At 40.3% G+C, this 27,737-nt stretch overlaps 1 protein-coding gene across 3 annotated transcripts in view; it reads right to left on the bottom strand.

Annotated features, from left to right (window-relative positions):
- The window catches only part of LOC105498469 (interleukin 12 receptor subunit beta 2), a 98,977-nt gene that overhangs the window by 50,922 nt on the left and 20,318 nt on the right, over nucleotides 1-27,737 (bottom strand). For all 3 annotated transcript variants that reach the window (XM_071091477.1, XM_071091470.1, XM_071091474.1), the window contains exons 5-9: nucleotides 27,331-27,515; nucleotides 25,984-26,129; nucleotides 24,887-25,037; nucleotides 16,659-16,738; nucleotides 4,501-4,720 (exon numbers count right to left, since the gene is read on the bottom strand). In XM_071091477.1, coding sequence (XP_070947578.1) covers nucleotides 4,501-4,720; nucleotides 16,659-16,738; nucleotides 24,887-25,037; nucleotides 25,984-26,129; nucleotides 27,331-27,515 — 782 coding nt within the window. The remainder of the gene's footprint in view (nucleotides 1-4,500; nucleotides 4,721-16,658; nucleotides 16,739-24,886; nucleotides 25,038-25,983; nucleotides 26,130-27,330; nucleotides 27,516-27,737) is intronic.

Below are 27,737 nucleotides of genomic sequence, written 5' to 3' on the forward strand. Positions count from 1 at the left end.
CAGGGTCTCTCACTCTATTGCCCAGGCTGGAGTACAGTGGCATAATCTTGGCTCACTGCAACCTCCGCCTCCCGGATTCAAACAATTCTCCTGCCTCAGTCTCCTAAGTAGCTGGGACTACAGGCGCATACTACCGCACTTGGCTAGTTTTGTATTTTTTGGTAGAGACGGGGTTTCACTGTATTGGTCAGGCTGGTTTTGAACTCCTGGCCTCAAGTGATCTACCTGCCTCGGCCTCCCAAAGTCCTGGGATTACAGGTGTGAGCCACTGCACCTGGCCCTGGCTTTTTTTTTTTTTTTTTCAGATAATGTCTTGCTCTGTTGCCCAGGCTGAAGTACAGTGACACAATCATGGCTCATGGCAGCCTCCAACTCCTGGGCCCAAGCATTCCTCCTGCCTCAGCCTCCCAAGTAGCTCAGAAAACAGTCATGTGCCACCATGCCTGGCTAGCATGTAACTTTTATCATAAGCTAACAAAATCACTCTTGTGCCTCTTTATATACAATGCTGTGGCAGGTGCTTTTTACAACAGATTTGTCTCTGGTCTCTCAAAATCAGCATAAATCAGCCTAACTAATGTTGCGGCATTATTTTATCCTTTTCTTGAAGGAAAGATACATATGTAAATGATATGAATGTATACTGAAAGAGGAGAAGGCACAGAGTCATGTTCTACCTCTACAGATCATTCAGGGTATGTGTGAGACAAAGTCCTCAAAGACAGGACCATGCAGTTCTCCAGGTCCTTCTGGGACACAGAACTACTTGTATGAATGGCTCGGGTGTGATCTTAGGAGAGGCAAGAGGCCCTTGAGATTCCAGCACTTCTAAGACCCTCTTAACTATAGCTCGGCTCTCAAGAATTGCCTCATGTCCTTCTTTCCCTCCCAAAATGATCTCTGCATCAACCCCATTCTTATCATTCTGTGATCAATGGTCCTCTGTCCACTCTCAGAGGATGAAGTGTTCCTCTTCCTCTTTTGGTCACTGGCTCCTCATCATCTCCCATCTCCCCAGGGACTTTATTATTCCCCCCCTCTCCTTTGTCTTCAACTTCTTCCTTATCCCTGGTTCTTCTTTTCAAGTCCTATGCCTGCTCAGCTCTCACTTTAAAACAAACCCTCATGCCCGCACACCTGCTCTCCCTCACCTGACTAGCACCACTTTGTCTCTCCATACTTGGTACGCATGTCACCAGCTCTCCTGGCCTCCTCTACAAGCTCATGCTTTGGCTATTCTCTGTTCCTAGAGCCCCCATGCATACCTCTAACCTCATGCTTATTCTACTGTACTGCACTTTACTTGCTTATATGTCTGACCCTCCCCCTTGACTAAATATAAGTTGAGGACCTCAACTGTATCTTTTACCTATGCTGGATTCCAACTGCCTTATATAGTGTATGCTCAAAAATGACTGTTGAATGAATAAAGTGGAAATGAACTCTAACATGATGAATGTGGCATTTGAGAAGTTGTCACCAAATCTAACTAAGGAACCTGGGATGGGACCACAGAATTCATAAGGTTTAAAACCTCAAGACCCATCTGCAGTGAGGTTTGAAGAAGTAAGTTATTCTGATATATTTCATTTTAAAAACAGCAGAATAGAACCACAGAGTTCACTTTAAAAATTACATATGCAGTACTTAGCCACTGAAGAACAAATTTTTAAATATAAAAAGCAAAAGGGAAGAAAAATAACTTGTAATTCCAGATGTAGAGATGATCTCTGTTAACATTTCCATCTATATTCAACTAGACATTTTTTTTTTTATTTTACCCTTCAAAAAGTACATGCTGATGTAAATGTTTATTTATTTATTTACTTTTGAGACAGAGTCTCACTTTGTCACCCAGGCTGGAGTGCAGTGGCGCGATCACAGTTCACTGCAATCTCAATCTCCTAGCCTCAAGAGATCCTTCCACCTCATCCTCCCAAGTAGTGCAACCACTGGCGTGAGCCACCACAGCTGGCTCTTCTTTTTATTTTTTGTATCTTTTTCCTTATGTTGGCCAGGCTGGTCTCAAACTTCTGGGCTCAAGCAATCCTCCCACCTTGCCCTCCCAAAGTGCTGGGATTAGAGGTGCGAGTCACTGCACTGGGTGTGAATATATATTTAAAATGGCATCATCTCATATACACTTTTAAAATCTTACTTTTTCACTTCTAATGTGTATCTGTCCATGTCAATAAAAAACATAGCTGCAACATCCCTTTAATGTTGGTGTAGGATTAAGGCAGGTGAGGGTCATGATGAGTTTAACTAGTCCATTCTTTACTATTATACATTTAGGTTGTTTATAGTATTTCACTATTTTGAACAATTTTTCAGCAAACATCTTTGTGCTTACATTTTTAAGCACTTACCCTATGAAATGCTGAGTATACATTTCTAAGGCTAAAATGTCCTGGTCAAAAGATACAAGTTTACATTTAAAGTTTGTTATGTATTGCCAAGTTGTTCCCCAGTAAGTTGTACCAATTTACACACTCACTAGCATGTACAAGAGTATCTTCCCCACACCCTCACCAACATGGATATGTTCATTCTACTTACTCTTTCTCAGTCTGATTTGGTTTTTCAGGTTTTCCCAAAATTTGTATCTCATTGATTGCTGGTTAGGCTAAACATATTTTCATATCTTTGTTGCTCCCTTTTATACTTCTTTTTGAGTTGCCTGTTCATATCCCCTAGTTTTATACTTGAAAAAGTTATATAAATATACACTTAAATATATAGATATATAGAAATCAACCCTCTCTCTGCTAAAAAGGTGACATACAGTTTTCTTAAATTGCTATTTGTATTTTAAAACTTTATTTATGGTGTCCTTTAAAAAATCTATTTTACTATGCATAAAGTTGAAGTGTTTTTTTCTATAGTTAATATTTTTTTTTTCCTTCAAGCTTCCTGCCTTAGGTGTCTTCCCCACATGAGACAGAGATTACCAGTTGCCTATAAACACCTTCTCCTCATCTTTTTAGCAAGGGAACATTGCTGCCTTAATATATTTTTGAGCCTCCTTTGCAGCTGGGTGTGACCAGGTGACCAGTGGGCTGAAAAATGCAAGTGTTGTTGTGAGCCCTGGGGTAAAGCTCCTTAAAAGTAAGGGCTGAGCCCTTCTTTTCCTTTTCTGCTGTCTAGAAGGAAATAGCTAGAGCCTTGGCAGCCATCTTGGACTATTTCCATCATGAGGATGAAAGCCAAACTTGGCAGAGGGAACAGAAAGAAGGAGCCTACAGTCCTGATGGCATCATGAGGCTGTCACACCAGCCTTAGGCTGTCTACCTTTGGACTTCTCTTTTTTTGAGAGGATAAATAAGTTCCTACAGTCAGGCCTTTGGTAAGAACAACCCTAATCCCAAGAGAAATTCCTAACTCATACACCAACCCAAGGTTACATGTATATAATATATATATACTGGTTACATGTATATATACATTAATACTTACCTGTATTTTCATCTAAGTATTGTATCTAATACTTTATTTCTATGTGTACAGATATATGACTGAAAAGATACATAACCAAGATTTAACAGTGTATATTAAATAATAGCATTTTGGTAGACTTTTTCAAAATGAAGATTGCTAAACCCACTGGTAGATAAAATTATTAAACTGAATTTTAGGAGAGGATCTAATTACAGAGTTTTACTCTATTAGGCATTATTTGAAGTTAGGCCAATGAACTTGACATGGAATTCTTTTATAATACAGATCTTGAGAAATAGGATTAATATCAATTTCCTTGCCTAATTGTGAGCTTTTATCCTGAGAAGTTAATTTTCAGAGGATATGACTATAAAATGTGAGACTCTACATCTAGTTGGGAGTTTTCTGATAAAGGTAATTGGATATGTATCTAAACTTGTGCAATAAAGGGCTATGGTAAAACAAAATTTTACTATAGTTTCATTAGAGTCAGAATTTCAATATTATTGGTTGTATTTATTTGTTTTTGATGAAAGGGGTCTCACTGTGAGGCTCAGACTGGTGTGGAACTCCTGGGCTTAAGCAATCCTCCCACTTCATACTCCTAAGTAGCTGGGACCATAGGTACACACCACCATCCCCAGCTTTGGTTTTAAAATAGGTGTAAAATGTTTTCTTAAACTTAACACATATTACTCCTGCTTCTATAAAAGCTAGTTAGATATTGGTGTTCAATTTAATGTAACTAGTATTTCCTTAACTACAACGTATTAAATACCTGCTATGTATTAATATTTAGTTTCAAAATGACCTATGAGACAGGCAATATAATTCCTATTTTAGAGAGGAGGACATTGAAGCTCAGAGATGTTCATTCACTTGTCCGAGGCTACTCATAGGCTGACTGGAAAAAAAAAAAAAAAAAAAGCTTCTGAAAGCTGTTGACTCCAAAGCCTGAACTCCTGGCTACTCATTTTAGGCCCTGGGTTGGGCCTGCAGGAGATAAGAGATGAGTAAGACACAGTTTTCCACAGGCAATGTTAAAGAAAAATTAGAACTTACCTGCCTCACACAGGTTCATTATGTTAATACGAGTGGGCAGAGAATTGCCTTTTGAATTTGCTGCAGACACAGCCACAGCCCAATTTCCGGTTCTAGAAATGACTGTGGTCCAGGAGGTGTGTCCTGTGATGTTCTGTGTCATAACTTTCCCTCCTGTCAGCTCCTGCAAGGTCACCTGATAGTGGAGAATTTTTCCTCTTGCCTCTGAGACACTCAGATTCTGCAACAAGACACATTTATTCACTGTTTCCTCCCAGACAAGATCACTGAGGCTCTGTGCCTGGACCTCATGGGTACAGATGTACCAGGCAGCTACAGCTGAGGGACCTTTTTATTCATATCATCTCATGTTCCCCGCTACACACTTTCATGCAACACCCACCTTCCCCTCCCTGCCATTTAGTAAATAAAAAATCAGTTAACGTTTTTAAAGGATAATTCTTAAGAACACATTGATTTTCTTTTTTGCTTTAAAATGAAACTTACTAATAGCAGACAACTTGGTCACATCCAATAGAACAAGTGTAGAATCTCAACTCAGAAGATCTGGATTTGAGTTCCAGCTCTACTGTTTACACAGCCCAAGGGCAAGGCACTCAGCCTCCCTGAGTTTCCATTTCTAAATCTGTAAATCTCACACACATATAACCTTTTCTACAGAAAGCGCACTGCTGCTGAAGACATCAAACAGAAGATTTTCAAGAGCTAAACTAGTAAAATCTTCATTTAGTGAATTGAATTAGCCATCTGTGCTAGGAAACTAAGACACTGTTCATAAACGTGTGACTAACAACATTTGGAACTGCAAAAATTCCAATTGAGATAATTTGGGAGCAATCCCAGAAAGTAAGCAGATAACTAATTATTTGTATTATAACCCTGTTTTGACAAGGACCATGAGAAACAGAAGCATAGAATACGGAGAGTTGTCAAGTCTAGCACTGGCGGTGCCCATCCATGCCTAATACAAGTAGAGGAAGGCTTGCTCCCCAGATTCAAGTGCTACAGTTTTCTTTGCAAGGCTGTCCCTTCCATGAGTGGGGGGCCTCCGGCTGCCTTTGCTGAAAGACACACTGTAGTCAGCAAATGCCCCTTGCTTGGGTTCCTGCTCACCAAGCACTCTTCTAATAATTTGGTTTCCTTTGTCGTTTATCTGTCAGGAAAGGCTGGGCTAACATGAACATCTGGTTCACTTATAATTTGTATTTTTCACTTTAAGTGAACAAATTGGCCTTCTGATTATAATTTGGCTTCTGAAACAATTAGCATACTGGGAGAGAATGTTCCAACCTGCTGACTCAAGCCTTCTGGTTGGCCCCACAGCTGCATTTCTTGCTGAAATTAGTCCATGAGCATCTACTTTTTATATTTCCATTTCTGGAAGCTTGGTTAATGCAGGTCCATTCTGGTGACCCTTCTGGATCCAAAAGGTCCAAAACTAAATCTTAAACCATGGTCAGTGTACCAGATGGATGTCATGTTGCTGTGGGCCCTTTTGTGTGGACATTCTGCTTTCCCTAAAATCAGCATTTCAAAATAGGCCTGTTGTGTGGATTAGAATAAGCAAATGCTTTTTAGAGTAGGATGTTCTAAACTATTATTATTAAATTTGCTGTTTGTCAGAGGAGAAAAACAATAAATTAAAGCAGACACTGGCCAGGGAAGACCATCCCCTCAGCTATCTCTCACTCCATCCTTCCCTATCTGTCTCTTCTGCAAGTCCAGAGATAGGACTGTTACCTCCATTCACACCCCAAGTTTTCCAACCCTAAGGTACTTCCCAAGAGTTAACTGAGCTCACAGAACTCTTCTTTTTGGTCAGGGACCCAAGAGGCTTCAGTCCCATCCTAACATTGCAAACCAGTCTTCTTATCTCCCTCCCACTGTCCTTCATAGACATCCCAGAAATCTCATTTAATATAATAGTAAAGTGCTGAAGGAAGGGGTGAAATGTTATCTTGGATCCAATGACTATGCATAGTGACTGCTGTGAAAATCTAGCTGATCACAGCAGTCTAGTAAATAGGGGTGTGGCTCTGACGGATCATGAAGATTTCCAGAGGGCATGGACCCAGACTCTTACATTTTCCCCTTCACATCCCGTATTTTAGAGTTGAAAGTATCAACGAAAAGGTGGGAGTGGGATGGAAGTAGTTGGACAAATAAATATGGTATCCCATGGGTTAGGCTGATACAAGATGTCAAACTCAATTTTTGGAATAAAGATTATCCTTTCTTAGGTAATTGGTCTCCTTAATCAACATGAAAAACAAGCCTAACTGGTCCAACAGGGTCCATGGAACAAAAAACGTCAATGAGCCAGTAAGAATTGAAGATATTTAGCCACTTAGTCTCCTGAAGCAACTGAAAACAGTATAATCAGTTCAGGGTTTTGTTGTTGTTGTTGTTGTTGTTTGGGCAACATAAAGTTTACAAATGGTGTATGTAGTCCATCACTCCTGGATTATGCCTTGCCCTGATGGAAGGAAATATCAAGGAAACACCAAACTGGAAGTGAATCTACAGATTAACAATTAATTCAAGGATTCATTTTATAAGTGGGAAAGCAGGGGCCCAGGGACATGAAGTGACTTGCTTAAGGCCATTCAATGGACAGACGAAGAAGGTAGGTGCAGAATCCAGAGCTCTCGACGTCTAGGCCAGTGTTCCCTCTGTTATGACGTGCTGCTCCCTATTTAGACAAGCCTGAGACAATGAACTGGTAGGAGTGGGCAGCTGCGTTTCATAGTTGAAATCCCCAGCTACCCTTCCAGCCCAAAATTGCAAAGCAACTTCTCTAATTGTGATGTTTGATACATTCTGACATGCAGCACGAACAGGCAGCATGAGTTCATCAGTTTGGGGAGGGTGGAGACTGAGAATCCCTTTTTTCCCAGAGTTAGCAGGTTGTGAGTCACAGGAGACAAGCTGTGAGCTCAGAAGGACTGCAGACTAGAGGAGCCCGCCGACTCTTCTCAGATCGACTTATTTGTATGCTGGTGCTGCTGGTTTGGGTGAATGATAAAGGAAAGACCAACATTCACTGGGCTATACCATGAGCCAGGAGCTTTATGTCTAATGTCCCATTTGGTCCTTGTAACTCTCCATTCTGATTCTGAGGATGTTGAAGCTTGGGTAAGTTAAGGAACTGTTTCAAATAGCCCCACAGAAAAGTAATGTGAGATTTTTGAGTGCCCTCTGGTGGATGTGAGAGCGGTGTGCAGTATCCAGAACGTGTCTGGCATCCCTGGGAGTGTCTCCAAGACCTGCCACCTCTCGTACCTTCTCTGGCAGCGCTGAGAATGGTCTCAGGCTAGTGTTCCTACTGTCATTGTCACCTTCTCCTATTGGTAAGAGTATGCTATAAAGGAACCACAGTCCCATTGCCTCTCTCCTTCAGTTTTCTTTCTGCTCTGTCCGGTGGGAAACGATTTAAATTTATTATGGAAAGCCTTTCTGACTTGGCTTTGTCTGAGAACTGAAGGGTGAACAGCTCTCTCAGTAAACCTACTGTAAGAGTTCTGCTGCCTGAAAAAGCTTTCAGCATTAAAAGCATGGTAATTGTAATCCATGACGGGACAAAATCTGACACATTTCAGAATGCAATGCATCTGTTTTTATTTTAAAGATCTATTGAAGGAGGGGTGTCTCCATGAATTGGTAAATCATTTCTTCCTAAGATTTAAAAAACTTACTGAACTTCTCATAAAGTAATGCTCTACTTCTGAACTTCCCCTGATGCAAATAATAAAGAAAAAAATCTGTTAGCGCTTAGCCTATATCAAAGAAGAGGGCCTATAGTCTAGACCATAGAAAGCTGGGGGAATCTGAACACTATTAATCACAGCTTTTCTTTCTTTTGATTCTGGCTTTGGAATACTGCTGACTTTGATTTTTTTCTTATTAGAGCAGATCTTGCTTTCTTGCTCTACCACATAGCAGCTGTATGACCTTGGGCAAATTATTTTCCCTCTTTGAGCCTCAATGCCCTTATTTATAAAATAAGGATACTGTCATGTGCAATGTAGGCTTATTGGAGCATTCAATGAGTTAAGGTAGGTAAACTGTTTTAAAGAGTGCTTGGCACATGTTAAGATTCTTGGCGACTTCCCTTCTCTCAGTTACTCTAAAGTAACATAAAAATATCATGATTGGCACTTTTGCTAACATACTTACATGACTCTTCTACCAGTCTCTGAAGAGCTAGGTCATCTTGACTCTTGGCTTACTCTTCAGTTCTATATGGAAGTCTCACCAATGCCATTCAGTTGGTTACAAAATACACGTAATTTGTAAGTTTTTGTGGGCATCTTGATTTTAAAACTCATGACTGCCTTCTGCAACCCCAGTCCAAATGAAGAAGTGATTCAAAAGACAACCCTCGGCCGTGTGTGGTGGCTCACACCTGTAATCCCAGCACTTTGGGAGGCCGAGGTGGGTAAATCACTTGAAGTCAGGAGTTCAAGACTAGCTCACCCACCATGGTAAAACCCTGTTTCTACTAAAAATACAAAAAATAGCTGAGCATAATGGTGCATGCCTATAATCACAGTCACTCGAGAGGCTGAGGTGGGAGAATTGCTTGAACCCAGGAGGCAGAGGTTGCAGTGAGCTAATATCGCACCACTGCACTCCAACCTGGGTGACAGAGTGAGAACCTCAAAAAAAGAAAAAAAAAAAAAGACAACTTTCACCTGGACACTTAAAAAACACTCCATTGAAATTGTCTATCTAAGGATCTATTTCCCCACTAACACCCTCAATGTCATGCACAATGTTTGCCTCATAACAATAACTTAACACTTTTCACAACGATTTCATTAATCTTCACAACAACTTCACATGATCTGCACTTTACTCATGAGTAAAATAAGGAACAGAGAGTTTAAGCACTTTGCCCAAGAACACCCAGCCAATAAGTAGTGAAGCTGGAACTTAAACCCAGGTGACACAGCTCTACCAAGAGGTGAACTCTTAACTGCTGGACCATGCTAGCCCTTCCTAGATACTCCCCCGTGTTCTGCTATACTGAACTGACTTAACTGATAGTCCGACCTCTTGGTGGTGATCCTGGCATAATGATTTCTATCTTGTTTGGCAGCTAGAAAAACAGAAAAATAAGAGAAACTTTCATGAAAGCAAAACTTTAAAATGCCCTTCCCATCTCTTCTTTCTATCTTCTGTTAATTGTTGGCTACCTACTCTCTTATTTTTTGCACTGGCCACATTCTGCTATCCAATCAAAATTCCCTACTTTCAGCTGGCATAACATGTTTGACTAGTAAGCAAGGAAAAGCAGCCCTTTCTTTCCAAAAATATCTTTGGAAATGCTGTGCCTGCCTGTGACGGGCCAGGATTGGGAAGGGGGAGATAGAGTTGGATATTGCAACAAAACAATCTGAATTGTACCATCTGCTGCTTTTGTATTTAAATATTGATTCTGAGATTGGATAGCTCCTATAATTATTTAAATGCCCCAAGCTCCTGGCAGCCAATCCTCACTAGGGATTTACAATAGACCTTTGTCCTACATCAATATAAATCAGGTCCCAAATAATACTTTCCACTTTTAACAAGGCTTTTTCATATTAGGAGGCCAAAGAATTCATCACTTCAGTGCAATGTGATATAGGTTGGAATATTCTGCATATGAGAGAGAAATACAAGGAGAAAGAGACAAAGCGAATGTACTAATAAGCTGTTCCTTGCACAACAGTGTCTCTAAGGCTGTGCCGTAAATTGGTATATGGGGCTTGCTTATCTTCGCTTTCTTTCCATATTCTGTGGTTTGAGGGTAGCTGTTTGTCAAAATGAATTACCTCGTATAACAAATAAAAAACACTGAATATTTTCCCCACTTTTGGAACCAAGAGTTTTCTTTCTTTCTTTTCTTTTCTTTTTTTGAAATGGAGTCTCACACTGTCGTCCAGGCTGGAGTGCAGTGGCATGATCTCGGCTCACTGCAACTCTGCTTCCCGGGTTCAAGGGATTCTCCTGCCTCTCAGCCTCTTGAGTAGCTGGAATTATAACTGTATGCCACCATGCCTGGCTAATATTTTTGTATTTTTAGTAGAGACAGGGTTTGGCTGGTCTCAAACTCCTGAGCTCAGGTGATTCTCCCACCTTGGCCTCCCAAAGTGCTGAGATTACAGGCATGAGCCACCATGCCTGGCCTGAGTTTTCTTAACTCTCTCTGTATTGCTCTCAAAACACAGAAGCTGTGCTGTTGAATATGGGAGGGAGCCCCTAGCTGTAGCAAGTCATGGAGCCCTTGAAACATGGCTAGTCCGAGCCAAGATGTGCTACTGTCTGGAGAGTGGAGTCTTAACCAATGTGCCCATACTGGCACTTAGTAGACACACCAGTTTTTGAAGCCTTGGTAGGATAAAAAGGTTACAAAATATCTAAATAATTTTAAAAACTGATTACGTGGTCAAATGACAATGTTCTGGATCTACTGGATTAGATAAAATGTATTATTAGGCCGAGAGCCATTGCTCATGCCTGTAATCCCAGCACTTGGGGAGGCTGAGGAGGGAGGATCCACTTGAGGCCAGGAGTTTGAGACCAGTCTAGTCAATATGACAAAATCTCATCTCTACTAAAAATATAAAAATTAGCCAGGCGTGGTGGCACACACCTGTAATCCGAGCTACCTGGGAGGCTGAGGCATGAGAATCACTTGAACTTAGGGGGTGGAGGTTGCAGTGAGCCAAGATCACGCCACTGCACTCCAGCCTGAGCAACAGAGGGAGACTCTATCTCAAAAATATATATATATATTAAAATTAATTTCACCTGTTTCTTTTTACATTTTAAACTTTGGTTACATAAAATTTTTTAAATCATGCATGTGGCTCACATTTGTGGCTCGCTGATATTTCCATGGAACAGTGTTTCACTAAAGTAATCCTTTCCATGCCAAATCCATAGAGGCGTCCCTCTTTGATTGCTCACCACTACCCGTCTCCACTAGGCGAGCTCAACCATCATCCCTCCAGCTGAACCTGGAACTGCTCCCTAACACCCAAGTGTCCTCAGCATCCTGCTCCTACTCCTGTCCTCTTGCTGGACTCTGAGCTCCAGGACATGAGGACTGGATTTGTCTTGTTCACTTTCATATCCCAGCTATGCAGTACAGTGTCTAATACTAAAGAGGAGCTTTCATATATTTCTTTGAGCGAAAGAATGAGTTTAACATGAGTATTTCTCTTCCAGACTCACGGCCTCAAACGAATTTCAAAAGTTTGTTTTGAAACAAGATATCAAGATAACGAGAGGACGCTAAAGAAATTAAGAGAGGAAACTAGAAAGGCTAATGTGGCTTTACCTGGTTCTCATATCTTTTTCATATATATATGAAAGGTGGTTTTCTTCTAAAAATATACATGCTGTTTTAACTAGAAAAGAATTATATGGGAATCATGGATTGAGATAATTAAGGAAAGGATACAATGTAAAACAGTACAGAAGGAGAGGAGAAAGGAAGTTTGAGGGAGAGGATTGCTAAAAGCCCCCTTTTGTAAAGGGGCCTAATCCAACCCTGGGGCTGTTTGTAATCAAGCAACATTTTTTACCTTTATTGCATTTATGGTTTTAACAATACCCAGGTGTTTTTGTTTCATTTCATAGATTAGGCTTTACTTTTTGGCTTCAACATTGAAAGTATTTTTCCTCTCAAAAATAGCTATGAGCCAGGTGTGGTGGCTCACGCCTGTAGTCCCAGCATTTTGGGAGGTTGAGGTGGGCAGATTACTTGAACCCAGGAGTTCATGACCAGCCTGGGCAACACGGTGAAACCCTGTCTCTGTGACAAACAAAAATTAGCTGGGCGTGGTGATGCATGCCTGTAGTCTCAGCTACTTGGGAGACTGAGGTGGGAGGATCACTTGAGCACAGGAGGTGAAGGCTGTAGTGAGCCGAGACTGTGCCACTGCACTCAGCCTGGGGCACAGAATGAGACTCTGTCTCAAAAAAAAAAAAAAAAAAAAAAAAAAAACTATGATTTTAGAAAGTAGCACAAGATATTTTTGAGGAAATGGTACTTTCGGGAGAAACTAAGGCATGGGCAAAGAAGTGACAAACCATAACAAAGCAAAGGTCTCCTTCACCAGCATCCTCACACACTGACACATGCTCCCATTCATACACACATACTCACATACCTACACATTCACACCCTACTCACATATGCCCACACTCCCACGCCTTCCACACACTCACACACATCCTTACACTCACATGCATTCACACCCACACTCACACACATACTCCCACCCCAACCCCCAGGGGCTGCACCCGACCAGCACAGAGTTGTTCTCCTCTAATGTAAACATCCTACAAAAGTGAAAGGCCATCTCACATTTCTTCATATGCAAGAGAAATGTGCTCTCACTTTATTCACAGACAAATGGGGTTTTACTTGGGGCTTCCTTTGATGCCAATGCATGAAATTTCCTTCTTTGCAGTGGTGGGTGTTTCTTGCATTTGGTTTCCCAGAGTTGCTCAAAGGAAAAAAAAAAAAAAAAAAAACCACCACACACGCCCTTGCTCCCTTTCCCCAGTGAGGTATGACTTGGGCCCTGTCACAAAGCGATCTGGCTGCAGAGTTTTCCTTCCAGCCTGACACTTAGATGAGTCCCTTGTACCAATGGCATTCCCTTGAATTCCCAAGCCTGCCTGAGAGTGGCATGAGGAATCCCTGTTAGAGGCTGGGATAAGAGCGAACTCAAATCACCTGAAATCCCCTCACTGGAAATCACCTCTTGAAACCTCAGTTTCCATGTTTTAAACTGTGGGGTGAGACTATATGACAGATAAATCCCTTTGGCTCTAGAGGTCTATAACTCTGTGGTTCTGTGGTCCTAAGTAGGGCTGCTCAGTAACTCTGGTCAGTGTTTCCATTCCCACCCCTAGTTGAGTCGCCTGTTCGGGGCCATTAAAGAAGCCCAGGTTTGACAGAAAAGGACTTAATCCTGTGACAATTTAGGACTGGATCCAACTTTCCTTGGGGAGCCTCTTAGAATAGAGAGTCACTGAAGGTTTTGAGGTTGGCTTGTGATGACCACCATCTGACATCAAGTTATAGAAGCTTCTAGTGCTTACCTTTTTGCCCTTTCTCTTTCTTTCCTTCTGTTTGTTTGTTTGTTTGTTTGTTTCTTTCTTTCTTTCTTTCTTTCTTTCTTTCTTTCTTTCTTTCTTTCTTTCTTTCTTTCTTTCTTTCTTTCTTTCTTTCCTTCCTTCCTTCCTTCCTTCCTTCCTTCTTTCTTTCTTTCCCTTCTTTCTTCTTTCTTTCTTCTTTCTCCCCTCCCTCCCTCCCTCCCTCCCTCCCTCCCTCCCTCCCTTCCTTCCTTCCTTCCTTCCTTCCTTCCTTCCTTCCTTCCTTCCTTCCTTCCTTCCTTCCTTCCTTCCTTCCTTCCTTCCTTCCTTCCTTCCTTCCTTCCTTCCTTCCTTTTTTGTCTTGCTCTGTCACCCAGGCTGGAGTACTGTGGCATGATCTCAGCTCACTGCAACCTCTGCCTCTCAGGTTCAAGGGATTCTCCTGCTTCATTCTCCCAAGTAACTGAGATTACAGGTGGGCATCACCACGCCCAGCTAATTTTTTTGTATTTTGGTAGAAACAGGGTTTCACCATGTTGGCCAGGATGGTCTCAAACTCCTGGACTTAAGTGATCTGCCCACCTCGACCTCCCAAAGTGCTGGGATTATGGGTGTGAGCCACTGCGCCTGGCCCTTTTTGGTTTCTTATTATAAGCCAGTTACAACCCCAAGCATCCTTCTTGGGCCCACAGTTCTGTCTACACAAAAGGAAACATTTTCTAAACAATAAGAGATGTTCAACCATGGCATGGGCAGACTACAAAGTGAGATTCTTCCTGTCCCAGAATGTCCCCACTGAGACATCTGCCTGTCCTGGCAGGAGTAGGAACCATGTTTATAATGAAAGGAAGGCTGAACTAGAAGAGCTTTGAAGTCCCTCCAAATTCTAAGACCTCATTATAGAACCTAAACCTTGTGAAGATAGAAATAAAATCAAGGCAGCAGAGAAGAAATCACATACTCACATTTACTGAGCATCACTCGTGGCCAACCCATACTTATTTTGACTTCACTCTGGTGCTGTTTTCAGAGAACCATGATGATGTCCGCTATAAACTCTGTTACAGTGAGAAGCACGCAGGCATGGAGCTTTCACCATTAGGATAAACAAGCATCATGCAGCACCGTTGAATTTTACACTGGTGGCCCTCATGATTTTTACATTTGTGTCCTCTCATTTGCTGATCCCCACAATGGTCTTGTCAGCTTTGCATATACTGGTATCATTACCCTCATTCTACTGAGAGAAACCCTTGAGTTGAGAGGCGTGGAATAGATTAACATGTAGCATATCTTTCCAGATCACTGTTGAGGACATTTTTGGAGGAGAAACCTTTACATGAGAGGAGGAATTTTGGTTTTAACCAGTCACTTGCTCATGAAAAGGAAATAAATTAGGCTGGGTTCTTCTATAATATTCACAAATTATGACTGTTCTAAATGTCCTGCTTTGAGAATTGTCTTGCTATTAAAAGTAGATTCATTTCAAAATAAATTTTGAGCTGCAGTGTTGGTTTCAAAGTGAAGAGCTTGATCATGATTCACCAGTCTATTTATAGTAGTCTCCTCTTATACCAGACATTTTACGTATGTATGAGAGAGACCGGGAGGAGAAAGAAGAAGAGATAACTCATTTCTTAAAGCCGAAGAAGAGTGCAGTGATCAAAACCCATCGTGTGAGCCCCATCAGAGGACTTTATAATTGTTATTCTTACTCTTCTGGTTTTGTGATCATTCAGATTCATAATTCCAAAACTTCCTATCCTTAGTTGGAAGAGCTGTAGTGAAGAGGATGTGAGTTCTGAGAAATAAAGAGTGTAGTTCACCTGGAAACCTCTTATGAGTATGCCAATCAGTAGCTCAATTCGAATCGCACAGCATTTCCCTTCAACAAAGATGAGTAATGATGCAGCAGTTCTGCATAAGGTTTCAGTCTCGGGTCTGTGCTTAGTAGCTGGGTGACTTTGGGCAAGAACTTCCTCTCTTTCCTCTCTCTGATACTCATTTTTTCATTCATTCGTTCATTTGTTTTCTCATTTACTGGTAAGTGGGTATACCAGTACTTACCTCAGGGGGTTTTTGTGAGGATTAAATAAAATGGCAATGCCAGCTTTCAGTGCTTTGTGAAACTTTCACATTCTATGATAATGTCAGGCTTCACTGTTTTCTGGAAAGTTGTCTAATTTACTACTGTTTTACTACCATTCCTGAGGAAGGGCTGCTTTCTATTCCTGTTTGTATGATTTTCTTTTTTTTTTTTTTTTTTTGAAATGGAGTCTTGCTCTGTCACCCAGGCTCGAGTGCAGTGACATGATCTTGGCTCACTGCAACCCCTGCCTCCCGGGTTCAAGGGATTCTTACGCCTCAGCCTCCCCAGTAACTGGGATTACAGGTGCATGCCACCATGCCTGGCTAATTTTTGTATTTTCAGTAGAGACACGGTTTCGCCATGCTGGCCAGACTGGTCTCTAACCGCTGACTTCAAGTGACCTGCCTGCCTTGGCCTCCCAAAGTGCTGGGATTACAGGCGTGAACCAGTGCACCTGGCCTGTTTGTATTATTTTCTACCACTATTACTATTCCTAAAGTAGGACAGCTTTCTTTCCTCCTTTTCCCTCTTCAATGACCTAAAAAACATTATTAAATATCCACATCCATAGCTTTTTCATCTTTTGTTTCCCAAAGAGTGAATCAGTGAAGTGACATGGTCACTGCTGGACATATTTATGTAGGAGAGACAGGGGTGGGCAGAAAGGGGACAACAGTCAGAAGAGATGATGCAGTTAGGGTCAGAGGGTGGAAATGCCAGGGATGGAAAGAGACCTTGATCTCATAGGAAGCGGGATTGAAATGATGTGACTGTGTGGAAGAAGGAACTCAGCTCTCACCCCTATCCACCAAAGGCACATGACACTGTGGTGTGTCATGAATATGTCTGGGAAAATGAGCTCTAGCAAAGTCATTGAAGCCTCACATAAAAGCCACTATGCAAATAGGTCTTTTTCTGCCTTGAAACTAATATTATTCCCTTGAGTTTTCAGTTGACACTTAAAACTTACCTTCCAGAAAAGAGAAATCTGTTGTCTACTGTAGTCAATGTGTCGTTTCATGTACCAGACATCTAACATCCCAGTAGGCTCTGTTTCAAAGGAGAAAAAAAGACGTATTTTCATATATTTACTCAGTAGAAAAGCTTTGAAAGTTAGCTGGTCATTCAGCAAACGATTCTGGAAGAGTAGAATTAGAGGATAACTGCAATTATTTGTGTGTGTCCCAGTATTTTTTTTTTTCTTGTTTAACAATGAACATATGTATCTTTGGCCAAAAAGTTAGAAAAACAAGGTTATCTTAAAAACAAATTTAAAAAAAAATGGTGAGTAATTTGTTTCTTAACTTACTCTTTTTTTTTCTTTTTCTTTTTTTTTTTTTTTTAGACAGGATCTCACTCTGTTGCCCAGGCTGGAATGCAGTGGCACGATCTCAGCTCACTGCAACCTCCACCTCCTAGGCTCAAGCAATCTTCCTGCCTCAGCCTCTTGTGTAGCTGGGATTACAGATGGCGCCACCAGGCCTGGCTAATTTCTGTATTTTTTGTACAGACAGGATTTCATCATTTTGCCTAGGCTGGTCTCGAACTCCTGAGCTCAAGCAATCCACCCACCTTGGCCTCCCAAAGTACTAGGATTACATAGGCAGGAGCCACCGCACCCGGCCTTAACTTACTCTTAAAATGTGTTATTAAAATAACCCAAGGAAAGTACATGTGGCTTTAGCAACATAAGACAGAGCAAAAAAATAAAAATAAAAATAAAGTATATGTGGTTCTTTTTTTTTTTTTTTTTTTTTTACTAGAATGCAGAAAGAATTCTCAACAGAGAAGATATAACTCATATAGAAAAACACTTTTTGGTTTGTAAAAATACACTAATATAAATGACAAACCTTGTGTTCATCTCCATTCCTAGACTTATCACGTTATAGTATAATTATTTGGTTTGTGATCATTAGACAATGATCTACTTAAAGGGAAGTCGTATCTCATTTAATATGCCACATATCCAGCACAGCACTTAGAATATAATAGGCTCCTAATAATTGTTAAATAACGAATGAACAAATCATGTGATATTATCTGTTTAATGCCAAAACACAGGCTGAACTGATTAAATAAATAACCACCAATCTGTAAGACAATGGTCAAATATGGCCCAACTTAATTTCAACCAAACATATTGCAAAGAGACTAAATAATCAACTCCTGTGTGTATGTGTGAGTGTGAGTGTGTGTGTGCATGAGTTCATGCTCACGTGAGTGTGTGAAGTCATTTTGTTTTCCCTACCATCAAGTCACTTAGATTTGTTTTGATTTACAGCCAGGAGTGGAACCAATAGAAACAATAACTCCTGAAAACAGGCTTCAGCTGCACCAAGCTAATTTCCTCAACAGTGAAACTTAGAGTGTATTTGAGGGGAGGCTGCACTGGGGTTTTTTCTAGGTTAGAAAGTTCCATCTAACTAGACGGAAATTTCTAGAAAATTAAGTCCCACCACCTGGATAACAGGAGATAAGAGAAGAGCAAAAAAGAAAGGCAGCGTAAGTACCCGCACATAGAGGGCAGGTGCTGTGTGGGTCCATCCACAGCTCCATCTCCCGTCCTCCTCAAACCCATGATGCAGCTTCAGTGCAGTAGTCAGCGTGAGCTTCAGAGCCAGGTCTGCAGGGTAAGCCCAGCTCTGTGACTTTGAACAAATGCTAACCGCATCCTTCGGCTAGCTCCCTCATCTGTCAGATGAGGGTGATAATTCCACACATCACACGGGGCAGAGGGGGAATTTCAGTGGAGCGTGCTGACACGTGGTGAGTGCTCAGCAAGAGTAGCTCTTGTGGTTTCCCGCATTTGAAAATGGAAGTGCTGAAAGGTTAAGGAACTTGCTTAAGGTCCCAGAACTAATCATCAGAGATGCCAGGCTTTAAACACAAATCTGTTTTATCCCAAAGCCTTGTCTCTGCAATGTGCAGGTGCCTGGCTCTGAGAAAGCTGATGGTTTCTCTGTGGTACTTCCATCCCCGGTCAGGTGGGCCTTCTTTTTGTTCTATCCTCTTCCTTTGTCACTTCCTTTTCCTGCCTCTCTTGCTCTACTTTCTTTTTTGCTTTTTCTAAACATTCACTTCTTTTCTTTCCTCTCCTTTCCAGTAGTGGTAGTATTTACCTTTGCAGTGAGGACTTAGAGGTAAGAAATGCTATGTAAAACATTTTGAAAATGCTCTTAATTCTCCAGGAATATGAAGAGTGGCCCAGGAATCAAACCTGGGACTTCTATCTGCTAGCTTAGATGCAAAAAGAAAAAAAGCACAGGCAACAAAGGAAAGGGGATGTGACATTCACTAACCACCTACTGTCAGGTGGTGTCTGGACACTTTATATACATCATCTCATTTAACCCTCACACAATGCAAGGGTGCATATGATTACACCTGCTTTATACTTGAGGACAAGGAGGCTGGCAAAAGTGAAATGATTTACAAAAGACTTGGGTCTAGTAAATGGCAAAGCTGAGGACTGAAGCCAGGTCTCGCTTTCCCTGAATACTCTGCTTTTCCCATTACAGTTCACTACATTGACCAAGATCTGAATACTCCACAAACTAGGTAATCTGGATATTTGCAGAATCAGGGTTTGGAAACCTGGGTGTGCTCAGTGTCAAAGCCAGTTGACTTGTACCACAGCAGTATATGTCTTCAGTTAATTACATATTGGTAAGAAATCTAAAGGCGACACTCACTGACTCGTTAAAAATCCACAACCTAACAGATTATTACAGAGCTAAGAATCAAATTCTAGAATTCTACTCTTTTCACAAGGTAAATTGCAAGTAAACTGAAACGTTAATGTTGCCCACCTGCAGTGTATACCTCCATAGAAGAGAAATCATTAGTTGAATCTGCATGAGTCTCAAAGTGTAACATTTCATGACCCGGGTGTAAATCATGCTGCTTAAAGCAACACAAGGGCTAATAGTGAGGAGAATCTTTGACATTCAACTGTCACAGAATCACTGAAAGTTCTAACCTCAATGTTATCTAGCGAAATACAGATAAAACTATTACAGGCACATGAGAAAAAAAAAAAGACAAAGGCCAATATGTTCAAGTGATTTCAAAAGAAATGGGTACAAATGACTAAACATACAAATATGAGAAGTGGAAGTCAGATGAAACTACTTTGTCTGTAAAGGAAAAAACTGTAGGGTTAAAGTGGAAGAAGCTACCAATATGAAAAAGAGATTATCTTGCCTCAGACTTCACCAAGCAAAAGGAAGAAATCAGATGGAAATTCCCTCCTCTTTGCACCATGAAAATGTTCAAACTCCCCCAATCAATTCCCTAACACAGCGCTGCTACTGACGTCCTGGTGGATGAATCATCCCCACTTCCATCACGGTCCAACTCCTTAGCTAGAGTTCTGGACCCCACTCCCTCTTGCTTTATCAAAGACATCTCTCCAGCCATCATCCCCACCTTCCCTGTGTCATTAATTTCTCCTTCCCTGCGGGACCCTTTTCATCCCCTTGCAAATACACTGTATTATCTCAGATCCTAAAAACAAAAGCAACAAAGGATTGTTTGATATCTCTGCTCTTCTTCATATAACTTCTTGAAAAGAGTTCTGAATTGTTATTCCTTCCTACCAAGATAGGTGTTGAGCTTAGAGTAGAACAAGTGAAGGAGAGAAGGGTTTAGGGACTGTTACTGAATCTCAAACATAACACTTTCCTGTTAGTGAAAGTGTCTGATATAAATCTCTTTAGAGAGAAAATAATCATTCATTCTCAAGTGTCAGGCAAAAAGACACAAATATGATGCTTTCAAGTATGGCTAGCTTAGGGATCAGCAAACTATGGCCCATGGGGCCAAATCTGGCTCTCTGCCTGTTTTAATACATCCTGTAAGCAAATGGTTTTGATATTGGTTGAAAAGATATCAAAAGAAGAATCCTTTTTAGTGCCATGTGAAGATTACACAAAATTCCAATTTCAGCATACATAAATAAAGTTTATTTGGAACACAGCCATGCCTGTTTGTTTAGGTATTGTCAGTGGCTGCTTGCATGTGACAATAGCACATTTAATAATTGTGACAGATCGTATGATCCGCAAAGCTGAAAATATTTACTGTCTGAATCTGTAGAGAAAATTGCCAATCCTCCACGCTTGACTGTTATCAAATGTTTGCTATCTAAAATAGCCTCTAGTATTTCATTGTTCACACCTATCTTATCTTGGCAATATTTTAAAATTACAAATGAGTGCATGAATTTCCTAGCTTCTCAATGTGGGAAGAGGTGGCTGCAGCTGGTAACTCTTCATTTTCTCCCCCTTCAGGGATTCTTCACTCCTCACCCCTGCTGTCACCATGATGGGGAAAGGTTTCTCCTTTACCACTCTGCTCCCCGCCCCAAGTATGAATAAATATGCAACGCTGCTTTTGTTGGCTGTAAGGAGTTGAGCAAGATCACAAACTGCAAATAAGACTTTTTTAAATGGTGAATGAACACACAGAGACACATATCGGTAAGAGAGCATTAAGGAACAGCTGATTCATCAGTATTTTGGCATCTCTTCCTGGGTGTTCTAAGTGGTGAGAGATCACCTTACCTCAATACCTGTGCATATTCTCAGGCATGTCTCGGCACCTTGAGCCCAAATTCAAGAATGTTTTCCCACTAGAAGGAAAATGTGGCTACTTTCTTCCCAGTGTCACTATCAGGCTTGCTTTTGATGGATGCTGATTTCAAGACTATTCTCTTAAACACAGCGAAGTAGTTTCTTTCCTCCTACCCCTTATTTTGCGGTCATTTAAAAAGTGTTTTTCAGTGATAGGATCTGAATTTAATGACATAGGAAAGGGCCCTATGGAGTAAAGGAAGCCCTCACCCACTGTTCAAATGATATAAACAACTGCACCCAATCCACCCGCAGACATTACATTCCTCTCAATTTTGAGAAGCAAAGGCTGCAAAAAAAAAGAGCTCTGTTACAGAATCATTCACACTTTTAGAGAGTACCTAAAAAAAAAAAAAAAAAAAGCTTACTAGTAATTTTTTTTAAATGTCAAGCTACATATGAGTACACATTGAAAGGGTTAAAAGGAAGACGTGTTAAAAAAAATTCACACCTTTTAGGTTTACATCAGTTGGTGTTTCATAAAGAAACTGATGACAGAAACAGCGGGTAAGGGGTGAAAACCAAGCAGCCTAGAGAAAGAGAAAAAAGACCTACAACAACCCACAGAAAAATCAAACATAGAAAAGGGAGATTCAGAGATAGAAAGGAAGCCAACAGAGCTTGGTAAAGGCGGTGTATCTCAGAGTATGGGTTTCTCTCCTTATGAATACCTTCAGTGACTGCATAAGCCAGCTTCCTAGGTTCAATTCATAATCATCCATGAGTTCATAACCATAACGAGTTGCTATACTCACTGTTATGATGGTGGTTTATTTTATAGGAAATGAGAGCCACTGTGCTGCCTTGAAGGAATTTTAATTCAAAAGACAAACACTTTTTTAAAAAGAAAAGAAAAACCTTTTCACACATCTCTAACGAGGTCATTATCATATGTGAATAAGAATGGCAAGAATTCACAAGCCCAGTGTTTCCCTAGTTTATAGTTTAGCTTAATGTGATGTGACTTAAATATTTCCCAGACTACTTACTACCTTGAACTGGGACATAAAATATAGCCCATTTTCAAAAATTTTTTCTTTACCACATATATAAACAAAATCTAATTCATGAGATAGTCTTTAAAAAAATTATTTTGACTATGTATAATAAAAGGATATTATAAGTAAGTTCTGGATTATAAAAGTGACAACCAGAGGGCAAGTGTTTCAACATTAATTTAAGAGATTTTATTATAAAATGAGTGCTAATAAATTATCATTTGTTGGATAAATTCACTTTTAGACAACTTTTAAAATATGTTCTGTAATCCCAGCCCACTTTGGGAGACCGAGGCAGGTGGATCACCTGAGGTCAAAAGTTAGAGACCAGCCTGGCCAACATGGTGAAACCCGTCTCTACTGAAAATAACAAAAATTAGCCGGGCGTGGTGGCACACACATGTAATCCCAGCTCCTTGGGAGGCTGAGGCAGGAGAATCACTGGAACACAGGAGGCAGAGGTTGCGGTGAGCCGAGATTGTGCCACTGCACTCTAGCCTGGGCGGCAGAGCAAGACTCTGTCTCATAAAAAAAAAAAAAAAAAAAAAAAAGGCCGGGCGTGGTGGCTCAAGCCTGTAATCCCAGCACTTTGGGAGGCCGAGACAGGCGGATCACGAGGTCAGGAGATCGAGACCATCCTGGCTAACACGGTGAAACCCCGTCTCTACTAAAAAATACAAAAAACTAGCCGGGCGAGGTGGCGGGCGCCTGTAGTCCCAGCTACTCTGGAGGCTGAGGCAGGAGAATGGCGTAAACCGGGAGGCGGAGCTTGCAGTGAGCTGAGATCCGGCCACTGCACTCCAGCCTGGGCGACAGAGCGAGACTCCGTCTCAAAAAAAAAAAAAAAAAAAAAAAAAATGAAATTAATACAAGAAATAAGGAAGATATAAGATTATTCTACGAATCACATATTAGGTATTACATTCTGCTAAAGATCCTTCAGTTCCTTGAATGTCATTGATGTATGATTGCTAAGGATCATCAGTTATCAAAAGCCATTAGTAGCTCACAGAAAATAAATGCAACTTAATTACGAGGCTAGTTTACATGCATCCATAAATTTCCCAAGTAAGAATTTAGATTTTGCACGTTAATGTTACAAAAGTTCCAGATAATGAACAATGGATTATATGCCAAAAAGTTTTCCTCTGAGTCATATTTATATAAATTATGAAAGGCTCTCTACTATATCATTAAATGAGGGCATTTATTTATTTATTTATTTATGAGATGGAGTCTTTATCCGTTGCCCAGGCTGGATTGCAGTGGTACAATCTTGGCTTATTGCAACCTTTGCCTCCCAGGTTTAAGTGATTCTCCTGCCTTAGCCTCCTGAGTAGGTGGGATTACAGGCATGTGCCACGATGCTGGGCTAATTTTTTGTATTTTTAGTACAGATGGGATTTCACCGTGATGGCCAGGCTGGTCTCGAACTCCTGACCTCATGATCCACCCGCCTCAGCCTCCCAAAGTGCTGGGATTACAGGCGTGAGCCACGGTGCCCAACATAAATGAGTGCTTTTAAAAACTAATATTCAGGCTGGGCGTGGTGGCTCAAGCCTGTAATCCCAGCACTTTGGGAGGCCGAGGCGGGTGGATCACGAGGTCAGGAGATCGGGACTATCCTGGCTAACATGGTGAAACCCCGTCTCTACTAAAAATACAAAAAACTAGCCGGGCGTGGTGGCGGGCGCCTGTAGTCTCAGCTACTTGGGAGGCTGAGGCGGGAGAATGGCGTGAACCCGGGAGGCGGAGCTTGCAGTGAGCCGAGATCACGCCACTGCACTCCAGCCTGGGAGACACAGCGAGACTCCGTCTCAAAAAAAAAAAAAAAACTAATATTTAGACGGCTATTTCTTGTCTCTCCAAAGATTTAATATTGGTATAAAGTTTACATAGGCATTTTTGCTTCAATAAAATATTTTCTTATACTTCAATAACATTCCCTTCCCAATAATTACTAAAAAATAAAAATTCATCAGACTGAAAAACACATTTGATATCCTTTTCATAGCTATGGGTGGCCAGGTGGTGCTCATCTGTGCAGTAAATACCAAAGGCTTGAAGTACAGTATTATAATATTTGGACAAAGAGAGGATTGCTGGACGCTAAATTTTATTTTGAAATATGTGTCTCCAGAGCCTACTTTCTTTCAAGTTTTCATATAGTTTATTGAGCCACATTACTTTTCATCGAATCAAAAATACAAAATATATGAAGCTTTAACAAGAAATGAGATTAATTACTGGTTATAGCTCTGTGAAATAAGTTACTGAGATAGTAAGAGAGATAAGAGTTACAACCAAGCATTATAACCAACATGACTGATAGCAAACAGGAGTAGAACTCACCCAATGTTAAAAATGTCCTAGCGATAAAAACATATTTCCTTGAACAGTCTCAGCACTTAAGTTAATATAAAAATTAAGTTGTTAACTAATGTAGTCATACTTTTTGATTCAGCACCAGTACTTTAAAGATTCTATTCCAAGGAAATCGTTACATCTTCCCCCTCTCTCCCCTTTATTCCTCCCCGATATGTATGTATATTTTGGACACATACCTTCTTCTGGTGTTTGTGCTCTCAATGTTTCACTCCAATCACTCCAACTTCCCTTATAAAGATGTAGCTTAGAGGAAATCTGAAATTCATATTCTGTAAATGGTTTCAGATCCAGCAAATCATGTCTTCCTCTGGCCTCTGTAACATTAACCTTGAAACAGACATTTTTTTAAAGTGCCTATTAATACTAGATTGCTAATTTAAAGAATTTTAACACAAAATGAGAAAAAACCCCAGGCTGTTTGATCCTACTTGTTTTTCAGACCTACCGTTAAATGAGAAGAAATATCAATGACTGTCTTACCGAATAGATATGATATTAATCTGAAATATAGCTTCTTATTAAAAATAAAATAAAATCTCCCGGGACTAAGAACCCATCTATGTAGGTTCTCGAGGGGGATCCTGAAACCAGCTGAAAAACAAGTAAAGATTGAAAACTATGAAGTTTCAAAACACCTTGGAGAAGTTTCTACACTAGAGATTATTTTTTATTTGATTACAATTAGAATGTGATGAATGTTTTAACACAAACATAGAACTGGCTTTTTTTAAAAAAACGCTTTAATTAGTTATACTCTCTTGAATATCAGCTATCTGTGGAACTGATCCTTTGTTATTATAAGCCATTGAATTTTACAACAATCCTGGAAAGAATCATAATCCCATACATTTTATTTTAAAACATGTAATGCCTAATATTATATCAAATTATAGACCTTTTCTTTGGAATATTAAATTCTATATAAATCTCTGTGGACATTTCTTAATATTTCTCTCTTCAATATCTTTTTTAAATGCTAAAAAGTAATAACAGGATGGGGGTAAATAATAAAGAGAAACGAATCCTCTGTTAGAAACAAACTATAGAAAATTAATATTGGTTTACAAAAGCTTTAAAAATTTCAGAATCAGAGATCAAAATTCAAGATATTTCTTAATCAACAGAGGCGTACGTGACTTTCTGATAGTTCTCAAATGTGTACTTTGGGATAAATATTCTTAAACTCTATATTTTGCTGTATGAAAAGACAGAGGTCTGTGCAGCAATATTAAGAACCCTTCAATGTTTTTTCCTTCACTCTAAAGATCATTACCATATTCCAGTGCCTGCTGTTACTGGGCCGATATCTGAGTCGATTAAGCAGTACCAGTCCCTCATCTCTCCAATAAAGGGTGCATCTGCTCACGGAGGAAGCCTTTTGAAATTTGATTCTAATGTCCCACGGAGGAAGAGGCCTCACTAGTAACCAGGACAAACAAAAAAGTGTGGTTCAGGATCCGTGATCAGCAATTGTCTTATGTACTGGCATGAGATATAAAGAGTTTGACAAAACTCAGTTCTGAGATGCACAACCATCAAATTTGGTAAAATATACAAAGGAAAAGTTCCAGGCTTTAAGAAAGAATTTTTTTAAAAGCTGGATTCACTTCTGAATCTTTAAAATAATCCCCCTTAATCAAATCTCATTTTCACCAAATAACTACTACCAACATTAGTGATAAGTTTCAACTCCACTTAATCCAATGGTTTTTAAAAAACCAATGTGCCAAACTCAAGAATTCCAATGACTGAGAAGCAGAGGTGGCTAGTGATGATTGCCTCAGGAAGAGAAGAAATGTTGGTAGGAACATTCATAGCAAAGGGACAGAGGAAAAGAACAGGTGGCAAGAAGGTAGCCTAGAGATCAATGATGTATGAAAAAAAAATGGGAGGAAGCCTGAGAAGAAATGTGGTGGAAAAGTGTATAGTAAATGCCAATGATCAGACTCATCGTTAGCAGTACGTATGCAAAGAAGTGCCATGAAAAGAGAGGCGAGAAGCACATAGTGTGAGGTTGGAACTTCAGGCAGCCCAATTCTGCCTGGATGGTCAGAACTTGGAATGCCTGAGATTGGCCTCTGATTCAACTGGACCAATTACATTTGCTCAGGAATGTACTGGCTCACTCCAGGGTTGGAGGTAAATATTCTCAGAGCAAGACGCACCTGTGGCTTGAGAAATTTTATTCATAGTTTGTACCTCGGTGCTCTAACCTAGCAGGCCCACATGTAGCCTATCTCACAACAATGGGAGTAGCCACGGGGGGGAAAGTACACCTCCTTCAAGAAGGGCTTGCACTGAGCATCTTGAATGACCCCACAGGACCCTCTCCTCAGTGAGGTGGTATCATTAGTAGCTGATTCTTTCATGGGATTTGAATCCAGGGACTAATTTCTCCAACAGAGAGAATAATGTTGAACATCCCACTTTGTATAGCCATCTTTATACAGCTCTAGAATCATGCACCCTTTGACTTGCATCAAAGTAATTTCTATCTTTTGCCTATGCCTGTTGGCCAGTTTCCATCAATCTCTGTCTTTCTTGAAACAACCATAAAAAAAATTTGAATGATTTTAAAAATAATTATAAAGAACCAGTGAAATAGTGAAATAAAATGTACCTATGTCCAAGAATGTGAATGTGGATGGAAATGAAGAGGAGCTTCCAAGACTATTGACAGCAGTAACCTTGGCTGTGAAATTGGATTCAGGTGACTCAGGGGTGAGGTTGATTCCAAAGTCCAAATAGTCACAATAATGATCTTTACATTGCTTCTGCCAGGTTAAATTTTTTGGTCCACTTAACCTGTAAACAAAACACAACCACGTGTAGCAAGATGTTTTATGTACTACTTTCTACTTACAGTAGAAAAGAACAAAATGTTTAAATATTTAGAATTCTAGACAATTTTTAAAGGTCAATCTTATGACTTGGTAATATACACCAGGAATATTTGTATTATATGGTCATATAAAACTATACTTCACCCAACTCCCTTTTTTAGTAGAACTGAGATGTTCTTTCATG

The sequence above is a fragment of the Macaca nemestrina genome, chromosome 1 (assembly GCF_043159975.1).
Source record: "Macaca nemestrina isolate mMacNem1 chromosome 1, mMacNem.hap1, whole genome shotgun sequence".
Lineage (NCBI taxonomy): Eukaryota > Metazoa > Chordata > Mammalia > Primates > Cercopithecidae > Macaca > Macaca nemestrina.